The sequence below is a fragment of the Scyliorhinus canicula genome, chromosome 5 (assembly GCF_902713615.1).
Source record: "Scyliorhinus canicula chromosome 5, sScyCan1.1, whole genome shotgun sequence".
Classification (NCBI taxonomy): Eukaryota; Metazoa; Chordata; class Chondrichthyes; order Carcharhiniformes; family Scyliorhinidae; genus Scyliorhinus; species Scyliorhinus canicula.
In genome coordinates, this window is record NC_052150.1 from 29,490,692 (window position 1) to 29,511,681 (window position 20,990).

At 44.0% G+C, this 20,990-nt stretch overlaps 1 protein-coding gene across 1 annotated transcript in view; it reads left to right on the forward strand.

Moving 5' to 3' along the window:
- LOC119965886 (SH3 domain-binding protein 5-like) overlaps positions 1–20,990 on the forward strand; it is an 85,871-nt gene that overhangs the window by 53,347 nt on the left and 11,534 nt on the right. The window contains exons 4-7 of the mRNA XM_038796850.1: positions 5,701–5,865; positions 10,236–10,366; positions 11,499–11,541; positions 14,584–14,803. Of these exons, the coding sequence (XP_038652778.1) occupies positions 5,701–5,865; positions 10,236–10,366; positions 11,499–11,541; positions 14,584–14,803 (559 nt within the window). The remainder of the gene's footprint in view (positions 1–5,700; positions 5,866–10,235; positions 10,367–11,498; positions 11,542–14,583; positions 14,804–20,990) is intronic.

Genomic DNA, 20,990 nt, shown 5'->3' on the forward strand with positions numbered 1-20,990 from the left:
TGGTCACAGCTTCATCCAGAAATGCACTGACCTGCTTTTCCTACAAGTTTCCAGACACCAAAGCTCATCCCAGCAACGACATCACCGTACCAAGCTGAAATCTAATTTATTCCATAGGAAGTCCTCTTAATCAAAATAATATCCCATTAGCCCAAGTTTTTTTATGACGGTTTAATTGCACCCCTGGCTCCCAACCTTTCAAACAAAAATTCTTCCAAAACATGAAGGCAGCAGTCACACACTCTAACCCAGGTTTTTAACCTTTACTGCGTCAAATATCTGTAATACAATACGTCTGAAATTCCTACATTTATCACAAGGGACTGCAGTTTAAATGACTCTGAACAAAGCAAAGCCAGCAGAGAAACAGCTGACTCATCACTTCTTAAAGTCTTCAAATGCAGCCAGAATACTGTAATTGTTCAAGGTTCCAAGTCCACTTGAGGCCTGCATTGATGAGTGTGAGTATGGTGATTGAGATGTTGCATTTTAAACATCAGGGCAATTGAGTATGAATATTAAAAAAATTACCAAAAAGCTTCCTGCTGGAATTTATTTCAAATTAAGTAAAATCACTAAGTAAGAAAACATACACACTCACAAAAATTCTGATTAGGGACTGGAAGGGACCACACAAGTTCTGTCTGTAACAGGAGACATTAAGCAGACTGCCTGTGTGCTGCCATGGGTAGATGAACAGGTAAGTGGAGTTGAAGGCTCAAGGGGCTGCATGGTCTATTCCTGCTCTGATTTCTTATGCACCCACTGATGTCCGGCCTAAATCCCAGCATCTAGTAATTTACGCTTGTTCCTCTGAGCAGGTGACAAAGGATAGTTGAGGCCTCCTCTGATCAGGCTTCTTCATATGCACGCCTCCCCTCAAACCCAACCATACTTATGTTCTTGCGGGCGAGCATCCCTTTGATGGCCCTGACTGATGAGCCTCTGTTCCCACTTGCTGCCTGGCCAACTGTCTCTTCCTGACTGGGCAGCTGAGACCCAGGTGTTTAAAAAATCTTCATGTAGCCTGGGCCTCGTTTTGCCACAGACTCGGTGCATGTGTGGGTTTGGCACTTGTCCCACAATCCCCTCACCAGCCAGAATTCTGCTCTGTTCAAATGTCCTTCTTTACTGTCTTTCGATATGGCTATCCAAAACTTGCTCGGGGAGATGGTAGGAGTAGCGATTATGAACACCAAAACGAAGTGTAAATTTAATGGCCAAATTTACGTGTGGAGTTTGCACATTCCCTTGTGTCTGAGTGGATCTTCTCCCACAACCCAAAGATATTCAGGGTAGGTGGATTGGCCAAGCTAAATTGCCCCTTTATTGGAAAAATTAAAAAATATTTGCATGTACCAAGTCTCTCCCATTTGGAAGAGTATCGATTGCAGCTGGACATGAATCAAATCCTCCGAGACTGGAAATGATTGGGGAGCTAATGTTCGCAGACTTGTAGCTGTGGTGTAATCCCAAGCAGCTGAGTGTGAACCTAATAGCAAGTCTGTGGCTTTTGTGAACATGCTGGGTTGATCAAAAGTGCTTTATTGCCAATATAAGCTTGGTGGGCTGGCTGGGAGAAAGCATTCCTGTCCCCCTTGGCCCAGAAGCAGTGACGTAAAACCATGTCCCTTTTCCGGGAAGCTGTCCTTGCTTCAGTTGCCAAGCCGACAAAGGAAGACAGTTTACATATGAAGCATGCAGCCACAATATGGTATTTAAGTGGCCAACCTGCCTTCTGTGTATCGGTTGGCTACCTGCCCAATTGCCATCTCCATTAAAATTGAAAGTGGGTGAAGTGGGCCATTGGGCTCCAGATTTAAATTTTAACTTCCCATCTCCCATTGACTCCAACCCACCCATTTTTGTTTTTTGTCATTAAAATTACCCCATGTACATCTATCCTGCCCTTCAATCAGCAGCCAGTGTTACAGCATGGTAGAGCATGTCAACCAATGAGAGTCTTGGTGCTTGGATTTGTTTGATTCCAAGGATTGATGGAAGGGGATCCTTGTTGAAGGTCACCTTTATACAACGTGAGCATCTGGTCGGAAAAATGGAATGGGGAGAGAAGGAATAATTAAAGTAAATTAACTGAAACTAAGATTAATGAAAACGAATGGATGACTATGAGAACGGCGAATTACCCAGTTGTATATCACCAGAGAGGAAGACAAGCAGATGAAAGAACATAATACAAAAGAAAAGCATTTTATCTAAATAAGAACCTGGTTCTCTCTTTGTTGGATTTTTCTCTATGGAGCCAAATATAAATCAGTTTCATTACATTGTAGATCTATTGTGTTTGACCTTTGTGATCCATGGGATTGTTTAATGTTTAAAAAAAAACGTGTACAGGTCTTGCAGTATCAGGAAGTTGAAAGAGTTTTTCTCTATCTGCTCTATCAAACCCTGCTCATCATTTTCAGCACCCTTATTAAATGTTTGTGTTCATACAGAGTGAATCTAATAGTGCTGGAGTATTTGAACCATATGTAGAGCATCTGGTGGCTTTAGGGTTGAGAGCCTAGGTTCCATACAGGAAGTGTTGCTAGGTTACTGGCCTATTTTAGAATAAGCCACTTCTGTCATTCTCTTAATGTTTGTATGTTCCTAAAGGCATTGACTGCTTGATCTACTTGGGAAGTTCCTTCTGAAATAATGGTGATCTATTAAAAACATATCTTGCCTTTTGCCCGTGGGAGTCCCCTACACTTGAGTGCCATTCACCAGTGTGCAGTGCACACTGTCGTTTTCTCAGAAGCTGATCAAATCTCTCTTTTCATCCCCCTATTATTTGTTTCATTAGTTTTAGGGGTGTGTTGGAGTTTTTTTAAAGTTTAGTTTGTGGGAGCAATTTTTCCCTCAGTCATTATGGGTTTGATCATGTGGAGGTTAAATGCCGGCACAGATCTGTTGGGATGATGGGCCCATTTCTTGTGTTGTCCTTCAATACTGCACTAACCCTTGTACCGATATTATACCGTACCGCAGAGCATTTCACACAATACTTTACCTTTTTGGAGTGCAGAGAGTTACGTGGTGAAATGAAAAATATCGCAGGACAAAGGCACAAACAGCTACGTCAGAATTTGCATTTGATACTGAGCTGTTGGAATGATGTGATTCACTGCTTGCAAATGTAAAGCAAGCTTCAGGCTCTTTTGCAGGATTCATGCTCCCATTGTAAACAGAGTCTGCTCAGCTGACCACCAGGGCAGGCGACTTGCCCGTTTGTTCACAGGACTATGATGTAACTGGGAGTTTGTTGTGAAGTGAAATGAATTGAGTTTTATCAGTTCAGCCATTCATTCATTCCAACCGCTCAAAACGTTTATCCGGACTTGTGGGGACTATGGCATGGCCGCACTGCTTCAGGCAATTGTTGCTGATCTTTTCAGTCCGAAAACTAAACTGTTTAACCATTCAGTATGGTCATTTGTACACTGGTAGGTTGCTTAGCGCAGAAGGCTCTGAACCAAGAAAACAATGGAAGCAATGGTCAGAGAGAAGGCTGGTTAGCTAATAGGAAATTGAGTAGGTGTAAATGAGCCATTTTCCAGTTGCTGACATGGACAGAGTGGAGTGTAACGGATCATTGTTGGGGCCTCGACTATTTACAATTTATAACAATGACTTGGGTGAAGAGGGGCCCAACCTATGGTGCGAAATTTACTAATGGTACAAAGATGGGAGAAAAATGAAGAGGACATGAGGAATCTGCAAAGGAATATAGCTAGGTTCAGTGAGTGGGCAAAAATTTGGCAGATAAAATCACCTCTTATTCTTCTAAACTCCAATGGTACAGGCCCGACCTGTTCAACCATTCCTCATAAGATAACCCCATCCTCCCCCAGCCCCAGTATTGGTCAAGTAATTTAGGCTGCTAGCTTTGGATGGTTCTACCAGTTCTGCCATCATAGATACCCCTGGCAGAGTTAGAAGGAAAATAAAAGAACTCCTAAGTTCAGAGTAACTATTCTAAAGACCCAGACTAAGCCCACAGAGGACCACACCACCCCCACCTGCCTCCCCCCCCCCCCCCCCCCACCCCCACTGATGTCTGAACCCTCACCCCAACATCACATTCACCTGTCATTGAAATTTTCAATGGTCCCTTTGCAGCTAGTGTCTGAAAAAGGGGGGATGTCCTCCTTTGCTGCAATCCTCCCTTGCTGCTGGAGCCCTGGAGCTGCTTCGCTGTTCCTGTCTCACCAGCCTGAGTGAGGAAGGTCGGGCGAGACAGGAATTTTGGAATTCCAGCGAAAGTAAGTGACAATTCACTGGTGATAACCACTCCAAGCAAGTTGCATTTAAAATGGAGACTAAAATTATTTTTCTCTCGGAGGGTCGTGAGTCTTTGGAACTCTCCTGCAACAGGGCGGTGGAGGCAGGATCATTGAATTTTATTAAGGCTGGATTTGTGCCATAATATACTGCCCTAGATAAAAGGATTTATATAGTGTCTTTCATAACCTCACCACATTCCAGAATGCAGCCAATTGAGTACCAATGACACTCAACTAGCTCCCATGAACAGCAGTTTTCCGGGTTGGCTGAGGATAAATGCTGGTTAGGAAACCGGGAGAACACCCAAACTCTATGGATGTGATCTCTCAATTCCACCCGAGACGGAAAATAGGACTTCAGTTTAATATCCCCTCAAAAAGACGGTATAAAAGGAGTGCGGCACTACACTGGAGTAACAGCCTGGATTATGCACTCTTATGTGTTGGACTTGAGCCTCTGACCATTGGATCAGATCACTGGTGCCATTTTCCTTATATTCATGAAAAAATTGTAGTTTTAAAGGAAGTAAATCCTCGTAATGTGGATATCAGTTTGTCCAGTACCATTTCAAAGCCTAGGCGTAAAAATTATAAGGGACCATTGTTAAGTCATCATTTCGGATAAACTTTTTGAGTGGTTAGAACGAATGAATGGCTGAACTGATAAAACTCCATTCATTTCACTTCACAACAAACTCCCAGTTACATCTCTCTACTCTCCTCCCACTTCCACGTTTTATTCATGCCTCTTACATTTTTGCTTCATTCTTTTAATATATTTGATGTGGAGATGCCGGCGTTGGACTGGGGTGCGCACAGTAAGAAGTCTTACAACACCAGGTTAAAGTCCAACGGGGTTTGATTCAAACACGAGCTTTCGGAGCGCAGCCTGAGGAAGGCTGCACCTGAGGAAGGAGCTGCGCTCCGAAAGCTCGTGTTTGAATCAAACCTGTTGGACTTTAACCTGGTGTTGTAAGACTTCTTACTTTAATATATTTGTTCTTGGGATATGGGTATCGCTGGGAAGGTGAACATTCAGTACTCATGTCTAGTTTCCTTCAGAGGTTTGCGTGTCTTCCTTGTGATGATGGTCATCCCAGGGGTAAGATTTTGAGCCAGTGACAATGAAGGAAAGTGATACATGCCCAAGCAAGAACGATGTTTGGCTTGGAGGAAAATTTGGAGATGATGACATTAATTTTCTTGACCTCCTTGGTGGTAGAGTTCATGGGCTTGGGAGGGGCAGTAGAAGTAACTGTAATAAGTTACTGCAGTGCATCCTATCAGTTGCATATGCAGTGGGATAGAAATTGAATCCATCAATTGTTCTGAATCAAACTTTGTCAAAAGACGTTTGGTGTCTCATATCCTCATGAGAAATAAGTTTCCTGTTTATTTTCTTTGCCCACAGGCACAGCTGGAGGCCCAGAAGGCTACTCAGGATTTTCAAAGAGCCACTGAGGTGTTGCGGGCAGCCAAGGAGACTATTGCTCTGGCTGAGCAGAGACTGCTGGAAGATGAGGAACGGCAGTTTGATTCAGCTTGGCAAGAGATGCTTAATCACGCAACACAACGGGTATGTTGAACGCAAATCAACAGTCGGATGCCACGGGTTACAACTCTTGTATTAATCTGTCGGATGGTTTTCTGAGATTCCGGACTTGTACTGAGACTAGGGTACAAAAATAAATTGATCTCTTTTGGGATGTTCACCTAGTTTGGCCACCACTGATCCCACATCCCACCCTGAGTTAGTATCAAGCCTTGCATTATTCAAAGTTGAGTGATCATTAAAGTGCATGTCCATAGATCACTGAAGGTAGCAGGACAGGTAGATCAGGTGATTAAGAAGATGTGATATAATTTCCTTTATTGGCTGAGTCATAGAGCAGAAGAACTCTGGGGTTATGCTATAAAACATGGCAGCTCAAATGCTGCGTACAGTCTGGTCATTGCATTACAAGAAAGATGTGATTGCACTAGAGAGAGAATGAGATTTATGAGGATGTTACCATGCAGAGATGGAGAATTATAGAAAAGTTTGTGGATGGGAGGAGGTGTTTACTTCGTCAAGGAAGTGTTGAGGGAAGACTTAATTGAGATGGACAAAATTATGAGGGACCTAGATAAACTGGATGTTAAGGATCTATTTCCATTAGCGGAGAGGATATGAATGTTTAAAGTAATTGGTGATGGATTAGCAGGGAGTCGAGAAGTAATTGTTTCACCCCGAGGGTGATGAGGATCAGGAACTCACTTGATGGTAGAAGCAGCAATCCTCATCATATTTTGAAAAGCATTTGGATATACACTTGAGGTGCTGTAACTTATAGGGTTATAGATGAAGGAGCTGAATAGCCCCTTTTCAGCCGGCATGGACTAATAGATTCTTCCTGTACCGTAAATTTCTCTATGAAGTGCATTTTGATAAAGATTTTGCTTGCCACCAGCACTGGCTTTGTGAAATACAATACTTTCTTTGTTGAACCCAGAGTTATTGCTCTCTTCAGTGTCAAAGCTGAATCACTCTTGTGCTAGTGTTACAGATGGTAGAATGAGAGCCAGACCGCCCAATCAAGACTGCTGCTCAAATTCTATTATTGTTGAACCCTACAGCATAGAACGAGGCCAGACAGCGTATCACACCTGTACCTACTCTTTACAAGAGCTATCCAGTGGGTTCCTCTGCTTTCCCTTCGTAGCCCTTCTCTTCCCGCATTTACCCAATTCTCTTTTTGAAAGTTACTATTGAATCGGCCCCCAGGGACCTTTCAATGGATGCACTCTAGATGGTGGCAACTTGCTGTGGAAAAATCTTCCCTTCTGATTGCTCTGCCGATTGTCTTAAATTATTGTCCTCTGACTAATGACTTCTCTGCCACTGGAGACAGTTTCTCCTTATTTACTCTATCAAAACCCTTGATAAGTTTGAACACGTCTGTTAGATTTCCCCTTCTCTACGCTAAAGAGAACAAGCTCCCCTTTGCTAGGTTCCTTTCTCTGCCTTATTACCACACTTCCTCATTGAAGGCTGCAGATTACTGCAGTCTGAGCTGAAAACCTCTCATTGGCTGTAACCATTGACAGGAAGTTGCACCTCTCCTCTCTGCAGACTGATAATCTGGAATTTCCATTTGCCCAATCTATTACTGTGACTTCCTGGAATTCTTTGCGCTCTTGAGGCAAGGATGATGTGTCCCACAGGCGATGCCAGGGAGGTGCCAATTTGCAACACCTGCCCCCCCGTAATGAAAAAGAAAATTGTGATGTTCTGAAATCTCCCTGGGCACCGCAGTGTTTTGTTTGTTGCTAGTTTTGTGACAACAACACGGGAAATCCCCACTTTGTAATTCTAATTATTCCAACTACGGTTACATTGTGGGGGGTGGGCAGGATTTCACCCCCTTAATTTTCTTTCACATAAATAGTTGTCGCTTGTGGGCATTTGACTCCTTGTGCCAAGTGATAAACTATTGAAACTCTTGAGAATTATGGTTTAAAAGTAGATTTCATTGTTGCGTCTGCACTTTAAATAATACTGTATCATTTCCTGCCATGGCGGAACGGGAAAGCAGACATCAGTTGCGCATCTTTTGAGTGACTCATTTCAGTTATTTCGCATTACTGCTGCCGAATTCTGATTCAATCTGGGGTGTTGTGATGACGGTCCACACAGCGCAGAATGGCAGATGGATTTGTTTCTCCACAAATTGAGCCACACATTCAACTGGGGCAGTGTTCTGTTGCTGACTTTGTGCAAACCCTGTAGCCACCTACAGGTCAATTTCCTGATCGTATCTTTTAACATTGACTGGTAATACGTATGACTTGAAAATGTAAGAAGTCTTACAACACCAGGTTAAAGTCCAACAGGTTTGTTTTGAATCACTAGCTTTTGGAGCGGGGCTCCTTCTCTATATGCGTGATTTTCTTGGAGCAGTGCTCCAAAAGCTAGTGATTCAAAACAAACCTGTTGGACTTTAACCTGGTATTGCAAGATTTCTTACTGTGCCCACCCCAGTCCAACGCCGGCATCTCCACTTCTTGAAAATGTAAGCCACTTGAAAGGAATAAGTGACTGTTGGTGCTCCATTGTGTCTTCAAAATCCAATCTATCAGCTGAATTTCAATGTCCGGGGAGATGGGTTCAGGGGTGGGAGTGGGGGTGGGGGAGGGGGGAGTGGGGGTGGGGGAGGGGGGAGCGGAGAAAAGGAGGTTGGTTAAGGAGTCAAAGTGGCATCAGGCTGGGAATCTGACAAGACCCCACGCACTTCTGGGTTTAACCTGGGCAGGTTTTCAGGCGACTGGGGAAGCCACATGGAGCTGTCGAGTAAGCAATTAAATTTTAAAAGCAGCGATAAGCTGTAGATTTCCCCCAACAGCCAGCGCGCGGGTTTCCTGAGCTTTGTGCAGCTTGCCGGGGGATTGAGGTGAGAGCACAGCGGGAATCTTTCCTCAGCGAAACTGATAGGTTGAGAAGCCCTCAGACAGCTTCAACCATAGCCCAGTGTGAGGCTGATTCTCACAGCACTTCTTCTGAAAGTGGGCTTTCACTGCGAGAGAGGCGATTTCTAACCTCTTGGAAGTCAGTTCACGTGGACAGAAATTAATTCCACATGAATGGCCCTGCTCGGCTGTCAGCTGCACCACGGCATGGGGAACAGCCCTACCTTGCACCTCTGATGAGGAACAAAAGGAGCACAACCAACTCTCTTGCAACCTGCATACTGTTCCGCAGAACAGAGAGGATGGACACAGTTGTTCAGCTCCAAGGAAGCGATACCCCAACAGAGGATCTTCAGACAGAGGATCCGCTCTCCTGGTGAGCGAGTATCTGTGCCTCATGAGGCTCAGGCTTTCAGGGCATGTCATTGGTGACATTTGCATCTTCTTGGAGCAAATATCCTTTCCCAAGGTGCATGTGGGCACCCTTTGCCAGTGACCTTCCAAGTAGCTACTACTGGAACCACCCTAGAGCATGCCGCCCCCCCCCCCCCCCCCCCCCCCGCCCTCTCCGCACCCCAGTTCTTTGCCTCCCCTTGGAGTTTTTTGCTCTCTTCTCTTGCGACGAGAGCAAGCAGAAAGTTGTGACTGAGAAATGCTTATGTGGAGAGGAAGAACAACATTAGTGAAGGGCGACTGAGGCACGTGTGATGGATGGTGCAATGGTAAAGGTGGGTGTGAGAGCTGACTGTTCAGATGAGGTGTGCTGCGCTGGAGAATGCAGGGAAGGTCAACATGCGATACCCAAAACTCTTACGCCACTTGCCTTTCCCACCCTCCTGAGGTTCTTGGGCCTCTTGAGATGCATTGTATTTGAGGATTGAGGGGTCATGTTGCTGCTCAAGCCCGTGGCAATTTCCAATCATGCCTGCTTGGTTTGAGAAGCTGGCCTCGTATTCCACCTCCTTTCCCCTCCCCCTTCTTCATCTCTGTTCCTCACAAAATACAATAGGTCTCCTCGGTAAAAACCTGAGACTCTTTGGGACGGGGAGAGATGCGGGGCCAACTTCTCCAGGTCCCTCTTCCATTCCTGTGATCGCTGGTTCCTGAGGCTTCAATGTACAATTCAGCCATTCCGAACCCTGTCAGGATCCCTTGAACTGGAAATTCTTCCTTTGGTAGATTTCACGCATCATCCTGTGTATACTCTCTGGTCAGGAAACTCAGAAATGCTAATCCTGTGACTGAGTTAGAATCGTAGCAAAGTCCACTACTGAATGATAGGGGTTCCCATCCCAGTATCTGCCACCCTGCTTTGTCCGGGTCTGATGGAATAAAATTCTGCCTTAATTATTCAGGAACTTTATATTAAATATATTTTACATGGGGAAGGTGGGAGAGGGGCGACGGAGCAGTTGGGCAAAAACATTTTTTGGAAAACCATTATTACGTGTTCATGATGTTTGAGTCGAGCTCACACCTCTGGTTCTTTCCCTGTCCCAGGTCATGGAAGCAGAACAGACCAAGACAAGGAGTGAGCTGCTACACAAAGACACAGCTATGAAGTACAATGCAGCAATGAGCAGAATGAAGCAATTGGAGAAGAAACTGAAACGAGCTATCAATAAATCTAAGTGAGTGATTTCCACCCAATACCGTGCGTCCTGCACTCTGCTCCCTTCCCTTCACAGCTACTCTGGCGTATCCGGAGGTTGTGATAGGCACTGTAGCAATGAAAGTTTGTTCTTTTGTATCTCTTGCCACATAGAGAAGAATGATTAGTAGTTCAACCAAAAAAAAGGATTGGGCATGATTCTCCCAGTGCGACTCGCGTTGAATAAGGAGCCTGAACAGGGAACGTGTGGATGAGGCTGCTCATACCCCCATTTTGGACAGTGAGGAGCTCCGCTCGCCGGAACTCCCCATTGTAGCGAGAGATCGGGACGTTATTTAAAAATGGCGTCCCGATCTCTGAGGCCCCCAAAACAATCCTCAGCACCCGAACACACAGGCTGGGCAGCCTCGGTGATCACATGTAAAAAGATATTGCCAGTTTGGCACCTTGGCAGTGCCAACCTAGCAGTGCCCTTGCCAGCTGGCAGTGCCACCTGGGCACCATGTCACGGCCAGGGTACCCAGGTGGCACCAGCAGTGCCAGGGCTCCACCCTGCCCAGAGGGGGTGCAGCTGGGGGCCTCCAATCCCCTGGGAGACCCCTACGAGTACCGTTCCATCTGGTCCCAAAGCCCCAGGTACCCCGGGAATCTGAACATTAGAATGAGGCTTACTGCCCCACTCTAATATGCAGATTTGCCAAAAAGTGATCCCGCATATTGTGGGCAGGATTCACATCACTACATCTCGCTGGATCTCGCGTGGTATGGCGAGCTGGGTAGATTCCAGGAGCGGGGTCTCTGGCCTTTCAATGGCCACGCTGCGCCGTAGCGAGCTGCATTGGGCGCAGTGTGGCCGATAGATCACGTCCATTGCCTTTGATTTTGACCATGAGCCATCATCTCGTGTTATACTCCTGATGGCCAGTTGGTGAAGGATAAAACCAGAACTGATCTTTGCTCAATTTAGATAGTGTGAGACATCACAAGCATATCCTTCTTAACTCGAGAATACCACAGTGTCAGTGTTTCTTTATATATGCTCAAGTAACAACCCAATCAATGTCCTCCACCTGTATATCATTATAAAAATAGTTGGTTTACAATTAAAAATTGCAGCCCATTGTAATATGTGTATTTTCTCTCTTGTGTAGACCTTATTTTGAACTCAAAGGAAAATATTACCTGCAGCTGGAGGTAAGCATTTTCTTTAAATTCTCTGTACTATAGATCGGAACCAATTCTTGTATTATTGCGGATATTGGAAAAAGCTAGTATGAATTGTTGACCAACCATAGGCATTACTCTGGTGACACATATGCATTTTAGTTTAGAATGCCTTGCACATACCCAATACAGGTAAATGTGTTTTGCACGTGTATATTCAATAACCAAGGGGATGCAGCGATAACGATCATAAAACACTCTCACCCTCTGCTTTTCATCTTGTAATTTAACCAATATACGCACCAAGAGGGCAAAGTTCACATGAATCAACCATGCAATATTGAAACCACATGGCCAATGATAATGTCTTATTGTTTCGTCTTTACTAGTCGGAAATGCAGTCAGCAACATCTGGATTCCCGACTGGCCTTGTGGCCAGTAACTAACATATTGGACAACACTGGCCTAGCCTATCGCAAATGAAAAATCAGTTATTTTGTTACAATGATTGCTAGTTGATGGAGTTATTCATCGCCATCAGTTACTCTGCAAGCAGGCCATGTAACGATGAGAAAGAAAGTGAGAGTTTCTGTGCTGGGGCTGGCACTGACTTGAATGATTATGGGCGCTCAGTAGTGTGTCCACAGGTAGTGGTTGTGGGGAGGGGTTCGGTTTTCCTCCTGAACACCACAGGGCTCCACTAAAATCTCCAGGGTTCCCATTTCTGATTAGTAGCTAACCTTTCTCCTGGAAACAGACAGTAGGTAAGGATGGAGCCTCGCAATGACGCTTCTATCAAAGGGCAACCGGAGTCCATTGAACTGTTTCTGAGCAAGCAGTCAATCGTAGAAAGGAGGCAAAGCAAAGGGAATTGATGGGAAGACAGAATTAAGTTGCCCTATTTTAACGCGTCTCCCTCATCTGTGCCAATGCGCTTGCTGTTGGTGTTTCCCAATGCTGACCTGAAGTTATAGTCCTTAGTCCTGCAGTTCCTCACTAGTCCTCAACCTAAATCCCAGCCCACAGACTACTTACAGTTAAAGCGATGTTCTGATCTGCAGAATGGGTTTCTGTGCACTTGAAATAACATGATAAATTGATATTCTATTTGATTTTGTTTGCAATTTAAATTAGTTTGGATGTTTTGTGGTTTTTGTTTTGTTACTGATCTGCCAAATACTGAGGTCTTTGATTTGTAGTTCCACTGTTGTGGGGCGGCATGCTAAATGCTTAGATTTACACTAGCTGCTGAGTTTGGTTCTATACATTCACCTGTCAATGTATGCACTCCCTTGAGGAGTGATATCAGGAAGCACTTCTTCACAAAAAGGATAGTGAGAATCTGGAACTCTCTCCCCAACAAGAATGTGGGAGTCAGTTTGACCTTTTTAAGGCTGAGATAGATTTTTCTTTTGTTAAGGGTTTGGAGGGGCTATGGAGCAAAGGCTTGAAAATTACACTGAAATTGGGATCCGCCATGAGCTGTTTGAAAGACAGAACAGGCTTGAGGGGCTGGTGGGTGTCCTGCTCCTGATTTTACGTAAAATTATAGTATCTGCAATCCCTCTATCAGACATGGATATAAAAAAAAAGGAAATTTGTGTTACCGCAGTGACATGTCAGAGACAGAAACAGGAAATAGAAGCAGGAGGAGGCCATTTGGCCCTTCATGACTGCTCCGCCATTCATTATGATCATGGCTGATCATCCAGCACAGTAACCTGTTCCCTCCTTCCCTCATATCTTTTGATCCCTTTAGTCCCAAGACTTGTATCTAACTGCTTCTTGAAAACATACAATGATTTGGCCTCAACTGCTTCCTGTAGTAATGAATTCCAGAAACTTACCACACTCTCTAGGTGAAGAAATTTCTCCTCTTCTCTGTCCTAAATGGTCTCCCCCATATCCTCAGACTGTGACCCCTGGTTCTGGACACCTCATATTCAGGAACATCCTTCCTGCATCTTGCCTTGTCTAGTCCTGTTACAATTCTCTAGGTTTCCATGAGATCCCCCTTCATTCTTCTGAACTCAAGCGAATAAAATCCTAACGAACTCAATCTCTCCTCGTACATCAGTCCTGCCATCCCAGGAATCAGTCTGGTAAAACTTCTCTGCACTCCCTCTATAGCAAGAACACCTTCCTCCGATAAGGAGACCAAAACGGCACACAATATTCCAGGTGCGGTCTCGCCAAGGCCCTGTACAATTGCAGCAAGACATCCCTGCTCCTGTACTCTAATCCTCTCACAATACTTTTCAACATACCATTTGTCTTCTTTACCGCTTGTTGCCCCTGCATGCTTACTTTCAGCGATTGGTGTACGAGGACACACGGGTCTCATCGCACATTCCCCTCTCTCAATCTATAGTTATTCAGATAATCTGCCTTCCTTCCTGTTTTGTACCAAATTAGGTAACCTCACATTTATCCACATTATACCGTATCTGCCATGCACTTTCCCATTCACTCACTCACCTTGTCCAAATCATACTGAAGGATCTCTTCATCATAGAACCATGGAAAATTGCAGCACGGAAGGAAGCCATTAGGCCCATCTTGTCCATGCCAGCCCAAGGACACCCAGGTGCCCTTTCTAATCCCACCTTCCTGCACCCGGTCCATAGCCCTGTACCTTACAGCAATTAAGGTGCAGATCCAGGTACTTTTAAAAAGAGTTTAGGTCTCTGGTTCCACCACCAACCTGGGCAGCAAATTCCAGATTCCGCTATCCTCTGCTTAAAACAGCTCTTCCTCATGTCCCCTCCCCACCTTCTGCTACTTAACTTGAATATATGTCCCCTGGTTCTATAATTCTCTGCCTAGGAAAATAATTTTATCCTGTCTGGTCTATCTCTTCCCCTCATACTTTTGTGCACTTCAATCAGGTCACCCCTCTAAATACTGAGTTCTAAGAAATTGGGGGCTTTTGACAGAAAGTGAGTCTAGCCCTATAACCGTTTGACATATTGGGGTCCGATGCTCATACAGGATTCAACTAAAGCTTTATCAAATGATACGCAGTTTGGAAAGTGTAATTGCGTTTTAAATCCTCTGCTTTTGATTTGTTAGCAACTGAAGAAAAATGTAGACGAGCTACAGGCCAAGCTGTCAGCAGCGAAAGGGCAGTACAAAGCTGCATTGAAGAACCTGGAGATGATCTCCGATGAGATTCATGAAAGGAGGCGCTCCAATATGATGGGACCCAGGGGGAGAGGAGTTGGTGCTGAAGGAAATGAAAACTCTCTGGAAGATCTATCCAGTTTGAAGACTGAGTCTGATGAATTGTCAAGTGAGTGTTCCTTGTGGTGATACCATTGTTTATTCCGTTGTACCATTACTTAATAGGAGGAGTTTTATTAGTGACTTGCCCACATGTCTGTTACTCTTTTGCAACCCCTGCCTTTCAGGTTGCCTGTATGGAAACTTCTAACTGATGATTTGATTTGGTTTCTCGTGAGCCTTCCCTTATCCAATGATAGATACATATTATTAACAAATTAGAAGCTGCAACTTTCTTCCTGTTCCTTTATTAGTCCAGCTGGACACTGGACAAACTAAATGCATAGAGTGCACGCTCAACCTCTTAAAGATTCCAGGTGTAGATTGTGTTCTGTAAGTACTTTGTGGCTTCTTTAAGACGGTCAGCATTTTTACCATACCCTACCACATCCCGTTAGTTAGGTTTATTATAGATCTACAAAGGTTTCCCAGTTGTTAGCAGAGATTGCAGCAAACCATAACAGCCACAAATTTACTAACCGGGCCTGCAGGTATAATCACAATACTGAACAGTGCACAAACATACAAATTAGGGTCAGGTGTATTTAATTCAGCCCCTTGAATGGGCTTTGCCGTTCGGTAAGATCATGGCTGATTTCATTGTGGCCTCAGGGCTAGTTTATGAACTGCAATCTTCTTAACTGCCTATCGGCAGTGATGCCATTAGTTCACGTGTATTAGCAGCACAGGGCCAGTTGCAGAGTAATTGGACAGATATAAGGGAGCGAAGGTAGCCTGAAGTGTTTTTCATGGCTGAGCGCTCGCACTGCTGTGTGTTCAAGCCCCACTCCAGAGAGGAGTACATAACCGAGGCTTCAGTGCAGGAATGAGGGAGTGCCGCCATGTCAGAGACTCTGTCTTTCGGATGGGGTGGTATACTAAGAACCCTTCTGCTCCCCCACAGGATGGAAAAGATCCTATGATGCTCTTTAAAAAAAAAAAAAATATCCTGAGCAGCATTTATCCCTCGGGCAACATCTCTGAATCAGATTATCTGGTTATTTAACTCGTTGATGTTTGTGGACCTTTGCTATGCACAAATTAGCTACATTGCAACCGTAAATATAGTTCCAAAGTACTTTTCTGGCTGTAAAGGATTTTGGGATGTCTGGAGATTGTGAAAGGTACCATAGCAGTTGGAATATTGTACATCCGTGAGAAGACAAATGGAGCCTCAGTTTAACACCTTGTGTTTAACACCCCACCCACCCCCAGCATCTCCTGACAATGCAGCGCTCCCAAGATTAGCATTCCTTTTAAACACCGATGCTGAACTTCTGGTAAAGATAATCAAAGTTTCTTCTAATCGTCAGTTTTTAAAAACCTGTCATTTTGGAATTTCAGGTTTTAACTTCAATGTGAAAAGAGGGAGCATTTTAAAACAAATTGAACCTCAGAACAGTAAGGAAATTCAGAGAAAGTCCTGTATTTTAAAGATTTGTTTTTATGTTGGATCTTGCTAAATTACAAACAAAGCTGAGGATTTACAAAAAAGGACAATGCACTGACCCCCCCCCCCCCCCCCCCCCCCCATAATTACTTTGAGTTCATGGACAGCACTGGGGCTCATCAGCAGATGCAATTAACCCTTCAATCCCTGTATTTAACAGAAGGTAAGAAGTCTTACAATGCCAGGTTAAAGCCCAACAGGTTTGTTTCGAATCACTAGCTTTCAGAGCACAGCTCCTTCCTCGGGTGAAGAGCAGTGCTCCAAAGGCTAGTGATTCACAACAAACCTGTTGGACTTTAACCTGGTGTTGTAAGACTTCTTACTGTACTCACCCCAGTCCAACGCCAGCATCTCCACATCATTAACAGAATGTGGCAGAGGATAGCAAAAACAGAGGATAGTTTTAAAAAAAAAGTGGCTAGCACTGTGGCTTCACAGCGCTAGGGTCCCAGGTTTGATTCCCCGCTGGGTCACTGTCTGTGCGGAGTCTGCACGTTCTCGTGTCTGCGTGGGTTTCCTCCGGGTGCTCCGGTTTCCTCCCACAGTTCAAAGATGTGCAGGTTAGATGGATTGGCCATGCTAAATAGCCCTTAGTGTCCAAAAAGGTTAGGAGGGGTTATTGGGTTACGGAGATAGGAAGTGAAGGCTTAAGTGTGTCGGTGCAGATTCAATGGGCCGAATGGCCTCCTTCTGCACTGTATATCTATGTCTATATGCATAGGAAAAGATTGGTAAACAAGGCCCGGGTGCGGACACACGTCAGCGTTTAAATATTTAGTAGACTATCAGGGTGGAAAGTGCATTGCTGATCTTGATCCGTAAAACAAATGCAAAAATTATGTCAAGACTTTAATGTGGAAAACCATCCCATCGTGATGAATAGAGTGGGCACTGAACCACAGGAGATATGATCAGGGGTGACTAATTGGATACAATGATTAGATTAAATTTGAAAGAATAGCAATGTGCCTTTAATCATTTGTGACTTCATTCATGTGACTTCAGATAAATAGAGTATTGTGACTTGCTTTGAATTAGCTTCTGTATTATCAGCTTTTTAACACAGCTGTCAATCTACGCTAACAGTCCCAATGCAGTATTTAAGGGAGTGCTGCAGTGTTGGAGGTGACATCTTTCAGAAGAGACATTAAATCTCGGCCTTGTTTGCCCTTTCGGGTGGGTTTAAAAAAAAATAAATTTAGAGTACCCAATTCAGTTTTTCCAATGAAGGGGCAATTTAGCTGGGCCAAACCACCTACCCTGCACATCTTTGGGTTGTGGGGGCGAAACCCATGTAAACACGGGAAGAATGTGCAAACTCCAGAGCCGGGATGGGACCTGGGACCTGGGACCTTGGAGCCGCGAGGCAGCTATGCTAACCACTGCGTCACCGTGCTGCCCACCCTTTCGGGTGGATGACAACAGATCTCCGCACGATCCAAGGAAGATCAGGGTAGTAAGTCCTGGTGTTCTCGACAATATTTAATAATCTTTTATTGTCATAAGTATGAAGTTACTGTGAAAAGTCCTTCATTACCACATTTCGGTGCCTGTTCGGGTAAGCTGTTACGGGAATTGAACCCACGCTGCTGGCCTTGTTCTGCATCACAAACCAGCTGTCTAGCCCACTGAGCTAAACCAGCCCTTTTATCCCTCATTTTCAAGAAAAATAGACTATTTGCACAGCTGGCACAAGGAGAAGTGATTGTAGATTGCCCGGAAAATATAGAATCAATAGCAGCAGCGAGACATTTTTATTTCCCACTTCAGGAATTTTCGACTGTCCTTTAAAGGCAAAATAGCCAATGTTGTTCCACTGGCTCTACCTGGATTTCCTACAGAAGGTAGACCAGAGTTCCATATTCATCACTGAGTATATTAATTGGCAAGCACGATAAGAGCAAGATTTTCACCCCAGTACTCTACTGCATGAATCCACATTAGTTCACTCTCTTACAGCCCAAGTGAGAACTGGTAAATTCAATCACTTAAGCAGAAGGAAATTATTTAATAATAATCATCTTTATTAGCATCACAAATAGGCTTACATTAACACTGCAACAAAGTTACTGTGAAAATCCCTGAGTCGCCACACTTTGGTGCCTGTTCGGGTACACTGAGGGAGAATTCAGAATGTCCAATTTGCCTAACATGCACGTCTTTCAGGGCTTGTGGGAGGAAACCGGAGCACCCGGAGGAAACCCATGCAGATACTGTGAGAACATGCAGTCCGCACAGACAATGACCCAAGCCGTGAATCGAACCTGAGTTGCTGGTGCTGTAAAGCAACGGTGCTAACCAATGTGCTACACCGTTTTATCATTCAGGTGGATTAGAATGATCACGTTTGATTTATCTAGTTCCACTCAATTGTTAAATACTTTTGTCATCTTTTATTGATGCTTTGTGAGTTTGTTCTGTCATTTGAGGTGGGAAATCCATTAATTTTTCCATACTAAATGGGCAGCACGGTGGCCTAGTGGTTAGCACAACCGCCTCACGGCGCTGAGGTCCCAGGTTTGATCCCGGCTCTGGGTCACTGTCTGTGTGGAGTTTGCACATTCTCCCCGTGTCTGCGTGGGTTTCGCCCCCACAACCCAAAAATGTGTAGAGTAGGTGGATCGGCCACGCTAAATTGCCCCTTAATAAAAAAAATTTTTTTTTTTCCCATACTATCAAAAAGGATTTCCCCATTAATTATACCATTATCGCCAACTAATTGGTCTGACGCAAAATAGGTCTCTGGTAAATTCTAGTCACAGCCATTTTAGTTTGATGGTTGGCACACAATTTGTTTGTTGACCAAGTCTCTCGGTTAACTGACGAATGTAATAAACATTGCTCCAGTGATTTTTCGTTCAAACCCAACGAGCAGGTTGCAGAAGGCAAAAAGATAACCTGATCAGAAGAAAGGCTAGTCAGCCGATTTTAAATAAATAATGAGCGTTACAGCATTTGAAGTATGAGCCATTTAGAAGGGTGTCCCTTTACTGGTATCAGTCTGAAAATGTCATTCACCTCCACGCATTTTTGCATGTAGCCAAATTTATCCTGGATTATGTCAGGAATGTTGGCTCCGTGAATCAGAGGTGCCTCGAGAAAGCTGTTTGCAAATTACCTTCCCATCATGCGATGATGGCCACTCCACATTGACTAATGTTATCCTGGTTGCTGCTGGAACAGTGGAGGCACACTTTTACTCCATGACGACATTGCGAGCAATGGAGAATTCATATCGGTTCTGCTTTTCAGTTTCTTAGAAACTCGTGGGTCTAAGATTTTTTTTTGTGATGAAAAATAAATGAATGTAGTGTGTTTTAAAATTAAAGCAATAATGGTCATCCATCCGCCATTTTCTAAATATGAAAGCATCAACGTAGTTTCATTGGAAACAATTGCAAAACACGAAAGCCTGCAGACATAGAAGATGCAATTTTCATGAGTCAGCATATAATGTTGTGTTGGTTTAACTCTAGGTTATTTGGAAGGTTCATACGTAACCTGCTGCATTGCTGCCTCACAGCACAAGGGACCCAAATGACTCAACTGAGTCCATATGGAACTGCTGGGGATATGCTTGAGAGCCCACACCCCGCCAAAAAAACCCTCTGAAACCAGACACACAGAAAATATGTAGGCAAGTTCCTGGAATTAGCGGCAAAACAATAATAATACATTTTGAACGCCCAGCAATTAGCTGGGATAAAATCAGCATAAAAGATAGAGAAGGTGCCAACGTTTTAAAATACATTCAAGATAATTTTTTTAAAGCTAGTACATAGCAAGCCTGGAACCAACGAGAGAGCAGGTTATATTCGATTTGGTATGGTGTAACGTGACAGGATTAATTTATGTTCTCAGAGTAAAGGTAGCAGCAACCACAATATGATGGAATTTTGTATCCAGTTTGAAATGTAGAGTGGATCCAAGACTAGGATTTTAAACATAAATAAGGGCAACTATATGGGCATGAAAGCTGAGCTAGCTGAAGTGAACTGGGAGACTGAGCTAGGGGATAGATCAATAGAGAAGCAGTGGCAGACTTCAAGGGGATATTTCAGAATACTCGGAATAAGTATGTTTACACAGAAAAATTTTAAAGGAGAACCCAACATTCAAAGCTAACTAAAGAAGCTAGTTAAAGTAGCAAACCTAAAGAAAAAACATATAACTGCACAAAGATGAGTGGCAGGTCAGATGATTAGTCAGACTATAAGCAACGGCAGAGAATGACTAGCAGGTTAATCAAGAGAAATAAATTAGACCATGAGAGAAAGCTGACTAGAAATGTATAAACAGATAAGAGTTTCTACAGCTATTTAAAAAAAAGAAAAAATAAGTAAAGTGAGTATTGGTCCTCTGGAGAGTGTGAATGGAGCACTAATAGATAATAAGGAATTGACCATAAGACCATAAGACACAGGAGTGGAAGTAAGGCCATTCGGCCCATCGAGTCCACTCCACCATTCAATCATGGTTGATTTCAACTCCATTTACCCGCTCTCTCCCCATAGCCCTTAATTCCTCGAGAAATCAAGAATTTATCAATTTCTGTCTTAAAGACACTCAATGTCCCGGCCTCCACCGCCCTCTGTGGCAATGAATTCCACAGACCTACCACTCTCTGGCTGAAGAAATTTCTCCTCATCTCTGTTCTAAAGTGACTCCCTTTTATTCTAAGGCTGTGCCCCCGCGTCCTAGTCTCCCCTGCTAATGGAAACAACTTCCCTACGTCCATCCTATCCAA